The 12,867-nt window shown below is 36.8% G+C and overlaps 1 protein-coding gene across 3 annotated transcripts in view; it reads left to right on the top strand.

Moving 5' to 3' along the window:
- LOC146004089 (metaxin-2-like) overlaps positions 1-11,555 on the top strand; it is a 120,752-nt gene extending 109,197 nt beyond the window's left edge. For all 3 annotated transcript variants that reach the window (XM_083142718.1, XM_083142721.1, XM_083142720.1), the window contains exons 6-7: positions 8,545-8,621; positions 11,097-11,555. In XM_083142718.1, the coding sequence (XP_082998844.1) occupies positions 8,545-8,621; positions 11,097-11,253 (234 nt within the window). In that variant the 3' untranslated portion in view covers positions 11,254-11,555. The remainder of the gene's footprint in view (positions 1-8,544; positions 8,622-11,096) is intronic.
- The last annotated feature ends 1,312 nt before the right edge of the window (positions 11,556-12,867 follow it).

Consider the following 12,867-nt stretch of genomic DNA (forward strand, 5'->3'; position numbering starts at 1 on the left):
CAGATCATCCCAGCAATCAGCGCCGAGGACAATGGCCCATCATCCATCAGCACCTGCTTCATTGTCACGTGTATTCCCTCCCCTCTCTCTTTACCCTTTGTATTTGTCGCCTGTTGTGTGACGTTCGTCTGCAGCGTGATGCTGTGGTAGATGCAAGCAGTGTTCTCCTATGGAAGGGAAAAATCCCGCATAAAGGAAAATTTTCGTTCTGTGAACAAGTATTTTGGGAAGCTGTGGACGAGTGAATAAGCAAAAAGGCTCGAGAGCAGGAGCGCATCTAGTCTACTCTTTTCATTGCTTTACAGAGTACGATAGAATTTATTTCAAGTATGATGAGCCTTTTCAGCTGTTTGCCTTCTCCCCTTCTTCGCGTATTACGAGTTCACAACAACTATCTTTAACTTTCCTCTCGTTCACTACACTTTTACTGCTAGAACTAGTTCATTAGAATGAGCCAAGGTGGTCTAGTGGGTATGACGTCTGACTGCCACGCGGGGACCCGGATTCGATTCCCAGGATGGGTGGTCTATGGTAGTTTTTTTGTCTGGCCTTGTCCCTGCATAAAGCGGCTACGAGGCTCATCCAGCCTGCTGCGGAGCGCAGTGCTGATCACATCACCTCCAAAATGGCAGAGATCGAGAATGTTTGGGGTCCTACTTACTCCCACATCCGCTAAATGTGCCTTCATGGCACGGTGCTTATGCATGGGCAACTTTACCTTTGCTACGTACTTTATTAAATATTTGTTCTTGGAAGAAAACCTTTCACTCATTTTCGTTCTCCTCTCCTGTGGCCTCTCTGTCCAGACATGGTATAAGAGAATTCTCACATTCCTTATTTGTGTATCTCTTTCCTCATGACGATTTTCATTATTACTCTCCATGTTAGATTCATTTATTTCCGTAATACGGTTTTGTCTAGCCTTCTCTGTTATTTTGCACTGAAGGAGAATTTGAAATTTCGTCTCATCTTTCCCACACATTGGACATTCTGCACTCCCGTCCTCCCTCACGCGCTTGAATTGTGCCCACTCCCTAGAATGAACCATGCCAAACCCGTCTTCCCCATTGCCTATCCCCATCCACGATTTGTGCCGTTAGCGACAATACCTGGGTGTGACACGGGTGTCACGGCCGGCGTCTAAGGATTATATGTTTATCATCTAATCGGCAGGACTAATTCCCACAGTGAGTGAGGGCGCGCTTTTTGTCACGTATAGGAGAGATACTGGCTGTAGTTGGTAGAGTAGATATAGGGAAGATTTTCTTCAAATGTTGTGAGCAGGGGTAGAAAAATGCATGGTTCTCGGTCGACATGGAGCTTGAATTTTCACCGGCTGCCTGAATTTTTAAATTTAGTTCATTTTTTTAAAAAAATATTTTGAGTTCGTCTACAGAAATTTCCATTATCTTATTTTTAAAATAACGAGTACGGTATGTGTTTTCTAAATATAACTTGTCTTATAAATTTTTTGCACCCTTGCTAGCAGAATTTTAAATTGCAGCGATATGGTCGAGTCTGCCATGTATTAGAATGTATTGCATAGTTAGGAATGCTCTTACCGGTTGAGCCCTCTTTAGGAAGGCCACTTCGGTGATTGAATTAATTACTTTTAATCCAATCTTATAGTAATTATTAATTTAAATCAGTGGCAACGATTAGGGGGCAGTTGCCCTTCCTTTTTGCCACTTTTGCCCCCGCATTATGCTAACAAGGTAAAGTTAACTGTCCTTGCCCCCTCCCCCAGTTTGGAACCTTTCCCCCCTTCTTTTGGAACCCAATCGTTACCACTGATTAAAATGTTTTAAGATCACATTTCATAGCTTATCTTAAATTCATGGCTTTCTTACACGTATCCCCCCCCCCAAAAAAAAAAGAGCTGGCTCCTGAGGATAACTGCTTGGCCCCTGAATTATTTTTAGTTTTGTCTGCCCATTGACTTCCTTTCCTACGAAATTTCATCTCCTTTTCTTTTTCTCGTCGTTTTTGGATACTCAAGTTTGTTGTGTTCAAGGTTTAGTGGCTCACCGTAAATAAAGCTTCTTACAGACACACGAAGCCGCATCCTGTTTCGCTCACACTGAATCGACCTGCCTTGTTGCAATGTTGGAAAATTGTTTTGCAAATGACGTTACCCTGATATATTCCATTGCGTGTAGACACCCAAATGTCTACCTAACTTCCACATAGTACCTGATACAACCTTAGACTGCATTTTGCAGGCTAAGTATGTTTATATTTCCCCTTCAGCCTCAACGTCGCGATTAGCCAAAAGTGGCAAAAGCGACGAAAAATAAACTCATCAATCAGTTAATCGCGCGTGCGTGTTTGTGTGAGAGAGAAATTTTGTACATTCTTTAAAATTTCTTGGTTAATAAAACAAGAGAGCAAAAACATTGCAGAACCACGAGTATCATCAGGATCAGTTGAATTTGACAAGGTGAAACTTTAATCAGAATTCAGAATCGCTACTTCCCGGTAGATATGAAACTATTCCAGTCTCTGTTCGAAGAAAGGCATCTCCGTTATTGGCGGGGTGCAGCGGGAGGACAAGTCCCCTAATGATACAGAAATATGTATCATGTGTAGAGCTGAGCCTGTGCCGATGTATGGGCGATACCTTTCCGGCGTTTTGATTGATCCTGGGGTCTCCAAAAAATGCCGCCCAGCACTTTCACGGAGTCTTAATTAATTATCCTGGAAGTTATGCAAAAATCAAGGTTTTCATTGTATTTTTCGATATTATGTGAAAGAAAAACTTCATTTTGTGATCACATAACAAATATTTTTATATTCTGATGTAATTTTTGAATATTTTAAGGCAATACTCTGGTAAAGTGATGCTTTTAATTGGATATATTAATATTAATCACTATTTTCAACAACTTTTAATTGTTACAATTTTCAAGCATCTGTGATAATATCCGTATCGGTTCAAAACTTCAGCCCTAATTATGTCTATATAAGATGTTGGTGTATTATACAGCATCCTCTCCATATATCTCAGAGGTAGTCCATGAATCCAGAGATCCTAGGTTGACCACCTGGCTAAGGCAAGGGCGTTTCGTTGTATTTGTTCCTTCGTGTATTTCATCATTTCACCATTCATCTTCTATTCGCGATAAATGTGAAGAGATAGAAAAGAGTCGTAAATAATAACCAGAACAAATGTTTATTGGAGCAGTGTTGCACAGTGGAAAATGCTCTGTGTCCGATTCACCACCTATAGTTCCAGGTTCGAATCCCAACATGGGGATGTATGTTTCTTTGAGTGTCCTTTCATGAATTTTATTTACCACCATTCATCTCCATCTCAATTAGTGAAAGTGGCAGAACAGCGACGTCAAATAGGAGAAGTACTATACATAGACCGCACGTCCAGGTAAACTGGCCTATCTACTGCACGTCACTGGTGTCAAGCGGGAGCGTTGACACTACTGTGGAGGCTGTGCGAAAAGTGAGTGCAACAATGCCACTATCACAACATCTTCCTTTGAGTGCTTGCAAGACGTGAAAGGTCTTCCGTGATTTCCACCGCGGCAGAAGTCAAGACGTGTGGAGCTAATCGGTGATAGGTAGGTTGTTCTCTGAGATTGGTATCGGGTTCTTTCGCCTCGCCCTTTTTTGTCACCCGTCAGAGTCGGATTTCGGCTGCGGTAGGTGACGATCTTCATTGTCTCCGGAAGATTCGCCTGCCTCCGGGGAGGTCGTTTGGCCGAGTATTTTTGAGCGTTCGGGAGGAAAGGGTGAACGACATGCTGCAAATGCGGCGTGCAAATTTGCTTCCGTCGTTGCGGGAATCCGGGATTTTCAGTTCCCGTAAGCCTTTTGTCAGACTGACGGGGAAATAAATTGAGTTTTCGTGGATTCTCCATCTCTTTTATGGCCGCTGGCCTCGCTTCAACTTTTCATGCAGATACTTGGCGTTGGACGCCTGGCAGGGTCATTGGACGTGAGAACTTTTCAGTTTCGGTGACTTCCGCCCTATTGAAGAAGCAATTTTGTGCAAGCCATAGGCAGGTTAAGGAGGATACCGGTGGCGACAACCCATCCATCTGGACGTCTAAGACTTATAATTAGAACCGGGAAGTTTGGCAAAATGCCTCTTTTTATCTACTGCATATATTGATAATTTTTCCGGATATACGTTTTTTATGTTGTTTCGAATGTTTTAGAAGCCTTTTCATTTTGCCTATTTGGGACCCCACTGCCTATTTGTAATTATAATGCCTTTTTTTTGCCTTTTTCAATGAAATTTGACCATTTTTTAAAAAAAATGTGTATATAAATTATTTTTCTCCCAAAAAACGTTGTTGGCATTTATTTTTCTTCCGTTTATTATGTGAATAATTTTCGCCTTATTTAAGTAATATTGAACTCATGCTTGTTTCAACATTGCTGAAGGAGAAAAGTGTGCGAAAAAAATGTATTTCATGCTCAGTTAGGATATTGCCTTTCGGTTAACATTTCCTTGTGCATGATTGACTGCTGAAGTGGACAGGTTGATATTTCTGAAATCTCCCTCTCGAACCCGAAAATTTAAGGAAGTTGCATCTGAGCTTAGTTTACCTCTGCAATCAGTCTTGACCAGATGTGGAACCTGGATATCAGCAGCTATATATTATGCTAACAACCTTGAAAAAATCAGTGAGGTGATAGATGCTCTTCCAGAAAATGAAGCGGCTTCAATTCGTGAAGTGAAAAAACTCCTGTGCTATTCAAGTTTATTTTTGCACATTATGGTGCATTGCCAGAGACAATTACAATTATAGCATCCATGAAAATCTTCGAGGAATCTATGCAGCAGATGATGGAAGTGCCAGGATAAAAAAGGTCAGCTGTTGCGGAAAAGTGCAAACGGGTAGTGAGTGCAAATGAGTACTTGAAACAATTAAAAACAATTTGTGATATTCTAAAGGTGAAAATGCTGTTACCAAAATGAGTCCAGCTACATTAGCTTGTTTTATGTATGCTCCAATAACTTCTGTCGAAGTAGAAATATAATTTTCTATTATGAAAAACAATCTCTCTGACAGACTACTATCAATGAAAGTTGAGAACTTTAAAAAACACCTTGTAGTTATGTGCAATCAAGACGGAGAAAATTGAAATGCTCTTCCCAATGTAGATTTTAACATGTTGCCAGAAATTATAGATAAAAGTAAGTGACTTCCAAATGTGCCTTTTTTCGGTTTATTTTGCCTTTTTTCGGTTTATTTTGCCTTTTTTCATTTTTAGTGCCTATTTTCAACATTATAAATGCCTTTTTGCCTGCCTATTTTAACGAAAATAAATGCCTGAACTTCCGGGCTCTAGTTATAATAAAACATCTCTTGATACAAAAGTAAATGGTAATAACCCTTTGATGTCTAAAATTAAGCGATTAACCCAGCAAAGATCAAACTAACACGAAGTCGTCAATTAATATAATAATTATTAATATAAACTTACAATATTGAACTAGTATATATATATTTATTGGCAATATATTTTTATGTATTTGAAAAGACTATTGTACTAGATGCACCAGATGAGTGAATATCTGACACAATTCCCCCCCCACCTTATTTTTAAAATTCCAAACCAATAACATACTGAAATGAATAGTTATTCTATTTTGTTATTAACTTTTGCACAGCTTGTTGAACAAGATTTTGGAAAGTTGGCCAGGGCGATTTCAGTAGTGAAGTTTACGTTGTGTGAGTTCTCATGTAAACATCTCATTATTGCAATTTTAAAAGAAAAACTCATGGAACCATTTATTTATTGGACTAATTGATTGAATACAAAATTTGACTTTCTGATCTGATTCTTGCACCTTACACTCATAATTTCAAGCCCATGTTTTCCTTTTTAGTAGGCTATTCTGCTAGACCTAAATTTCTGAATTTTTCTGTTATCTACTATTCAAATAAACATTTAAGATTTAATATTTTTTCTAGTTTGAAATACATTTTGCCAATTTTCAGGGGATAAGGATTTAACTGTAAGTTTATAAACATGTTTCTTGACTCTTTCAACAACGCTTGGGTGCTGGTAGATATCATAAATGCACGACTTGAAAACAACAACTTGGGAGACTTGCCTGAGCAAAATCCAAAACATTAATGATACTAGCGATGTTGTAAGAGGCATTGACAATATTTATAAACTGACCAAGACAAATAATGGACAGACTGAAATTCAAGATTACTCATTCTAAAATATCTCCATAATTGATTGATTGATTTGGTTTATTTTAATTCGCTTTTCTGCCACCTTTGGCTAATCGCGAAGATGAGGATGATATGATGAAATAAGAAATGACACCAATGTCTAGACACCTGGGGCCGTAGCGAGCTGTGATAACCACACCACCACGGAGTGTTTTGTGTTCCATGCAATATCAACAATTGCAAGGGACACGTGATAGGGGATATCCACGAACGAACAAATATAAACATGATGTTTGCTGTCTCGTTTCGATCACGCTGACTGTAATGTTATTACAATTTATTTGAAAATTATTCCTATCTGTGCTAGCGTTATTGCTAATCGTGTTCGTCTCATAAGGAAATAATTGCGAGGCTCTTTTCATTTAATGATTGATTGATTTGCTTTATTTTACTTCGTTTTTGTGTCACTTTTGGCTAATTTGTGAAGATGGGGATGAGTGATGGTATGATGAAATTGATGAATGGACACTCACAAACATCCATACCCAACCCGGGATTCAAACCCAAGACCTCTGGCATCGTAACGCGATGTTCTAACCACTCCGCCACGTAGACCGACCTTCAATTTAATGAAAAACGTCGTTTAGACATGAATACATTCACACATTAAAACTAGTGCTTATTTAATACCAAAGCCAAGAAATGCATACTTATATCATGCGCTGAACTATAAAGGTCACTCGTATTGCACATTTGCGTATTATTTACATTTGTTCGTTAGTGGATTTCCCCTATCTCACGTGTCCCGTGCAATTGTTGATATTGCATGATACACGAAACACTCCGTGGTTATGTGGTTAGCACAGCTCGCTACGGCGCCAGGTGTATCGGGTTCAAATCCTGGTCTAGACATTGGTGTCATTTATTACTTCATCATATCATCCTCATCTTCGCGATTAGCCAAAGGTGGCAGAAATGCGAATTATAATAAACCAAATCAATCAATCAATTATGGAGATATTTTAGAATGAGTAATCTTGAATTTCAGTCTGTCCATTATTTGTCTTGGTCAGTTTATAAATACTGTCAATGCTTCTTACAACATCGCTAGTATCATTAATGTTTTGGATTTTGCTCAGGCAAGAATCCCAAGTTGTTGTTTTCAAGTCATCTCTCTTAACGAGGAACGCTAGTGGCAACCCTGCCACGCGCCCCTGGTAGTTATGCCAGAGCAAGCGTTTGCTGTGTTGGGTTGCATACGTAGAGGATATATTTTAAGCACTTATAGTGCAGAAACTAAGCACTTTCGAGGTAAACTTTATAGGGAAAAGTTACTTGTTTTTATGATATCTACCAGCACCCAAGCGTTGGTGAAAGAGTTTTGCGACACCCTATAATATATATAGCCTTATTTACAAAACAAAACAAAAGCAGTGTGGCTACTCCGTTCATTTCACTTTATTGTATAACATAATGCATTTTTTGCGTTAGTCAATTTTTCCAGATCTGTCTGTGATGTGTTGTGTAACCTCTCCTACATGGCAATGTTACACACCACACTACAGTATTTTCATGGTACTCAAAACTGCATGAAATACTATTATAAAGAAAGAACTGATGGAGAAACTTTTTTTCTGTGAATTTACGCTATAGAAATAAAGACTATATTCCTGAAACTTCAAATGCAAGTACCTTGAATATTGTACTTGATCTTACTATCTTCTTCATGCTTACATCCTCCAGTACTGATCAGATGATGTTAGTTTTTATGGTTCCTTTTTGGTATGTTTTGCTCCAATGGTGACAACTTCCACTATTTACATTACACTATTGTTTTCTTATATTTGATATTTGTGTAAGGTATAAATGTATTTGAATATTATATGTTGGTTTTTAACATTGTAAATATCTCTCATTGAAATTATTGTTCAGATGTTTTAGCAATATGTTTAAACTTGTTAATAATCTTGTGTTTAATGTGTGGCATCAAGAGCATGACACACTCTCTATGCAGAAATTTTAAAAAGTATGATCGTAATCAACTAATTAATAATAATCTTAACATATAGATTTAGTTGGTCAACATTGTGTACATACCATCTACTGTACATTTTGATTTCTCTAATGTATCTTGCAAAGTAGTTCGATAGTATATTAGTCTATTAACTTTTTTCTAACGATACAAAAGCCACTTATCACTTATCCTCATTGTTGATAAAATTTCTTTTTTCTTCTTCTCAGAACTTCAGAATTATTGTTGCTATGCTTTTAATTATTCACTCATCGGGGTGTAGTCTTTTTGATTGTAGTTTAATTATGAAATTCTCTCATTTGCTTGTAGTAATTTGCAGTAGTTTTGCCAAATTTACCATGTATTTCTCTTTTTAAGGTTTACGGTGAAGTAGAGAATACGTGCCTAACATTGTCCGAACGGTTGGAATCTCGACCATTCTTCTTTGGTGCCAAGTAAGTGTTTTGGGTATGTGGGATTCTGTAGCCCTTGGATATTGGGAAAGCTTTGTAATGTCTGTTTGGTTAGTCAAAACATGTAGAATATTGTAGTTGTAGCTGTAATCTTTTTAGGAGCATAGATTGTAGATTCATCATATTTATCACCTCTTCTGAATTTAGGTTCACTATTGAAAGTGATCAAATGCATTGTGCACCAGTGGAATGGCAACTTGTATATTACTGATAAAAAGTCGGTAATTTGAATTGTATTTTGATATGTCAACAATTTGTTATAGATTTTGAAATTCTCATGAACAGTAAGTGGCAAAACCTTTTCTCTTTCATTTCCAAAAGCGAAAGAACATACACATGCATGCAAATGTACAATGCTATAAACTATCTCATTAATAAAAAATAAAAAAAAATACTAGGTAAGTCAAAAAGAATGAAACCACTTTACACAGTTATTAGGACATAACTATTTATGATAGAAAATCAAACAAGGCATCAATTATAAAGAAAATGGAAAATCAAACAAGGCATCATTTATATAGAAAATATAAAATCAAACAAGGCATCAATTATAAAGAAAAACTCTGAAAGTTTTAATCCCACTTGGCATGGATATGCTGCTTTTCTGCTTCTCCTCCAGGATCGCTAGTGTGACAAAATGGCGAGTGACCAGGAGAAGGCATATAATGCATTGAAGTTAGCGAAGACCTATTCGATCACATTGGTGCAAAGACATTTCCACATGCATTTCAGTAGTAATGTGTATGTTCCACCCCTTCTGAAAGACCTACCAGAGTTGCAATGGCGAATTATTACACCTTTGAAATCGTAGATGATGACATGCTGTCTCGTGTATGGCAAGAGCTTGATTATTCTTTGCTGCCAGGTTTGCTGTGTGACATGTGGTTCCAATATTGAATCTTTGTAATGTGAGTCATGTGAGTAAAACTTCCAGAGTTTTACTTTATATTGATGCCTTTTTTGGTTGTATTGCAGTTGCGAGGAGATGCTGATGGCAATTGATGTTATAATTATGCATTTTATTGAAGAGTTTGGAATATGCTCGTTGCATAACTTCAATTACATTTTCATACATGTTTCATATATCAGTAGGAAATCATGTAAGATGTTAGGTTTGGTTCTCAGTCAGGTGATATATTTTGGGGAGGAGGGAGGGGACCTTCAGTTTCAAGGATTCTGGGATATTCAGGTGGATGTAGAAAAATTGAACAGATGAGCAGTGAACATCTCAAAGGTATTTTCTCTTTGAATTGTCAATCGTGTCCTACAGAAATTTTCCAATGCTTTGTTTCTTGAATTTGTAAGTCTTCAATGGGGAGAAATGCGTGTTTCTGATCGTATCCAAATACAAGTTTCTTTTCTTCAGTTTGAGATGGAATACATAAATCACAGACTTATGTGCAAGAGATATTTGATTTTTTTATCTGCAAAAGATACTGTGATAGAAATAACAGCATTGAACATCCTTGCCTTGATATCATCAGGATGAGTGGCTTCCCGATGGCATCATCAACTTGTAATCAAGCAGTCTCAGGTTTGATATCTGGTGGAGGCACATTATGGTTCGGATCACATTTTAAACTGTAGGTCCAGTCTCGATCTCTGTATTTGTGCACAAAGTGGACTTAAAACAAGAACTGAAAATTCTATATTCTGTGGAACACTGGTTGTGACCTCTGGAATTTTTTAAAAGTTGTTGAGGTGTGAAATCTAAAATTATCTTTGTGTGGAACAGCTTGTACTTGCACCATTTTGTATATGATCTAGATTTTCATGAGCCACCCTATAAAGTCAAAATACAGTACACCAATAAATCAACTTTAGTTTCAACTACCTTACGATCAAGAACTTGCCTGAATGTTGTTTCCATTTCTTTCACTCTAGCAGTGACATCAAATTGTGTTTACCTTTTTTTGTTTCTTCACCTGTATTTTCTCACTATAAACTTTTAAGATTTGTAAATCTTTGAGATGTTGAATTGTGATTCCTTGAAGGTCGTGATTAGCATGTGTTGCAGCCATGTGGGAACTGCAGATATTTAGATATATATATAAATTCTATGAAGGAACATGCGGCACGAAATACAGTAGTTTGGAAGTATGTGGTTTAGACCGTAATTTTAAAGCCAGTGGTGTTTTGATGCATTAGAAAGTTTAGAAAATAGATGCGTGGATTGCCTTCTATGATGAATTCGTCTTCTTTCCAACTTTAGAAAAAAAGTGGATGGAGGGGATTGTTTTACTGTGAAAGCAGCACTTAGACTTTATGTGAGGGTTTATCCAAAGTTGTGAAACTACATGACAAGTGTCTCAGCATTATTGGGTACTGAGTTGTAAATACTAACACATTTGGTCTCCAGAATAAAAACTGCTGGGCCTGGCAGACTCTGGTATGTAAGATATCTTATTGGTGTAACATTACAGACATTGTAAAATATAATTTTCATTTTATTCGCAGGCCTACAGAACTAGATGCTCTTGTGTTTGGCCATCTCTTTACCATTTTGACAACTCCATTGCCAGACAACAGGTTCGCTGCTGTGGTTCGGGGTTATCCCAATTTGATCGAGTTATGTAAACGGATAGAGAAGGATTATTTTGAAAGAACAATCTGAGTCTAGGCAGTACAGTCATTGAGCATTGAGAACTATGTGTGTGCGTGGGCAAGTGATTCGCAGGTGCAATAGCATCTTCTGCTGCATCTTGAAGTTGGTGGGGAGACATTTTGTCCTGCTGGAAGTTGGTTCATAGTTTTGTATATGATTATGATTGTAGTCCACCAAACGTTTGTTGAAGTAAGTTCCGTAGGTACTGAATTTATTTTGTCAGTGGTTGATAAAATGGTATGAACTTACCTGTTAGTAAACTTCTGTTTATAACAACAGTTGTAAGTTATTAAATTAAGTTTGAAACGGTATATGCATTTGAGATTTTCTTTACTTAATTCTATACTCTAAAAAGTAAATGTGAATTGCTGAAAATATTTAAAATGGGTTGTGTATAAGGACATGGATATCCAGAAGGGGGGAAAAGGGTGCCACGCAACCCCTTCATTTGTGCCCCTTAGAAAAACACCTTGCTTGCCCCTCCCTGGAAAAAATCCTGCAGACACCCATGAATAGAGAACAGATGAAAGAAAGTGAGGGCCTGTGGAAATGATTTCCAGAATAGAGAATAATTGGAATTAGAATTTTACTTTAATTCTTTGTGTATTTACTTCACAACAGCTGAAACTACTATCACTAATAACTGTCCCCTGATTTCATGTAATGCTGTTTATATGACTGCACAGGCAATACCCATGTTCTAATCATTGAAATGTCTTCTCTTCAGTTCTATATGAATATATTTCTTCATGCAAGTATGTGTTCAGATAGTTAATTAATAAAATTTATTAAAAATGAATTCTAAAACCCGTTTTTGATGAACCTGGGCATGTTCCCTGAGGCACAACATATAGGTGAGTTCTTTCTCTACAACCAAGAACATTTTCATTGTTTAACAGTGAATACTTTTCACATACTAAGGTGAAAACTCAGACACTCTAATATCTTATATGAAATTGAATATTCTGAATCTGAAAAATAGAAAAATAGAAATCTTTTATTAATTTAATTTTCAATACTTCCAGCTGCTTCTGCATTCCCAAGTTATGAGAAAGTACTTCCTTGGAGTGCATTTATTTTCATAAGTGGAGTAAAGTTCATGGTTTTAAAAGCAAGTATATATTTTGGAATGAAGAAACAGCAAAGCGTAGGAAACTGATTAGCTAAGCAGTGTCTCAGAAATATAAATAAAAGGACAGTAAAGCAGTTCACAAAGACACAGTATTATGTGCTTGTTATTCCAGAAAAATAGTTTGTTAAATAATTAAATGAATTTAAGTATCTGACATCCGAACTTCCCAACAATAGATCATTTGATTTCTGAAATTGAAAACTTCACCCACCAAATACAAAAAGCTAAGAGAACTTTTTTGATCTTTCATTAGAAATTTTGTCTCAATTAACAACAGAATAATGCTATTTTCAATGCTACTAATGAGTACTGATGAAAACAACTTATTTATGTAATAAAGATATATTTAACAAGTTATATTTTAAACAAACAATGCTGAATTAAACTGTTTTAAATTTTAGTGAAACAGGCAATCCATTAAAATGCTGTGACCATGAAGATACAATTAAAGAATATTATAACAACTGGCAACAGAAAAGCAAACTGAAATA

The sequence above is a fragment of the Lepisma saccharinum genome, chromosome 21 (assembly GCF_977018435.1).
Source record: "Lepisma saccharinum chromosome 21, izLepSacc3.1, whole genome shotgun sequence".
NCBI classification, from domain to species: domain Eukaryota; kingdom Metazoa; phylum Arthropoda; class Insecta; order Zygentoma; family Lepismatidae; genus Lepisma; species Lepisma saccharinum.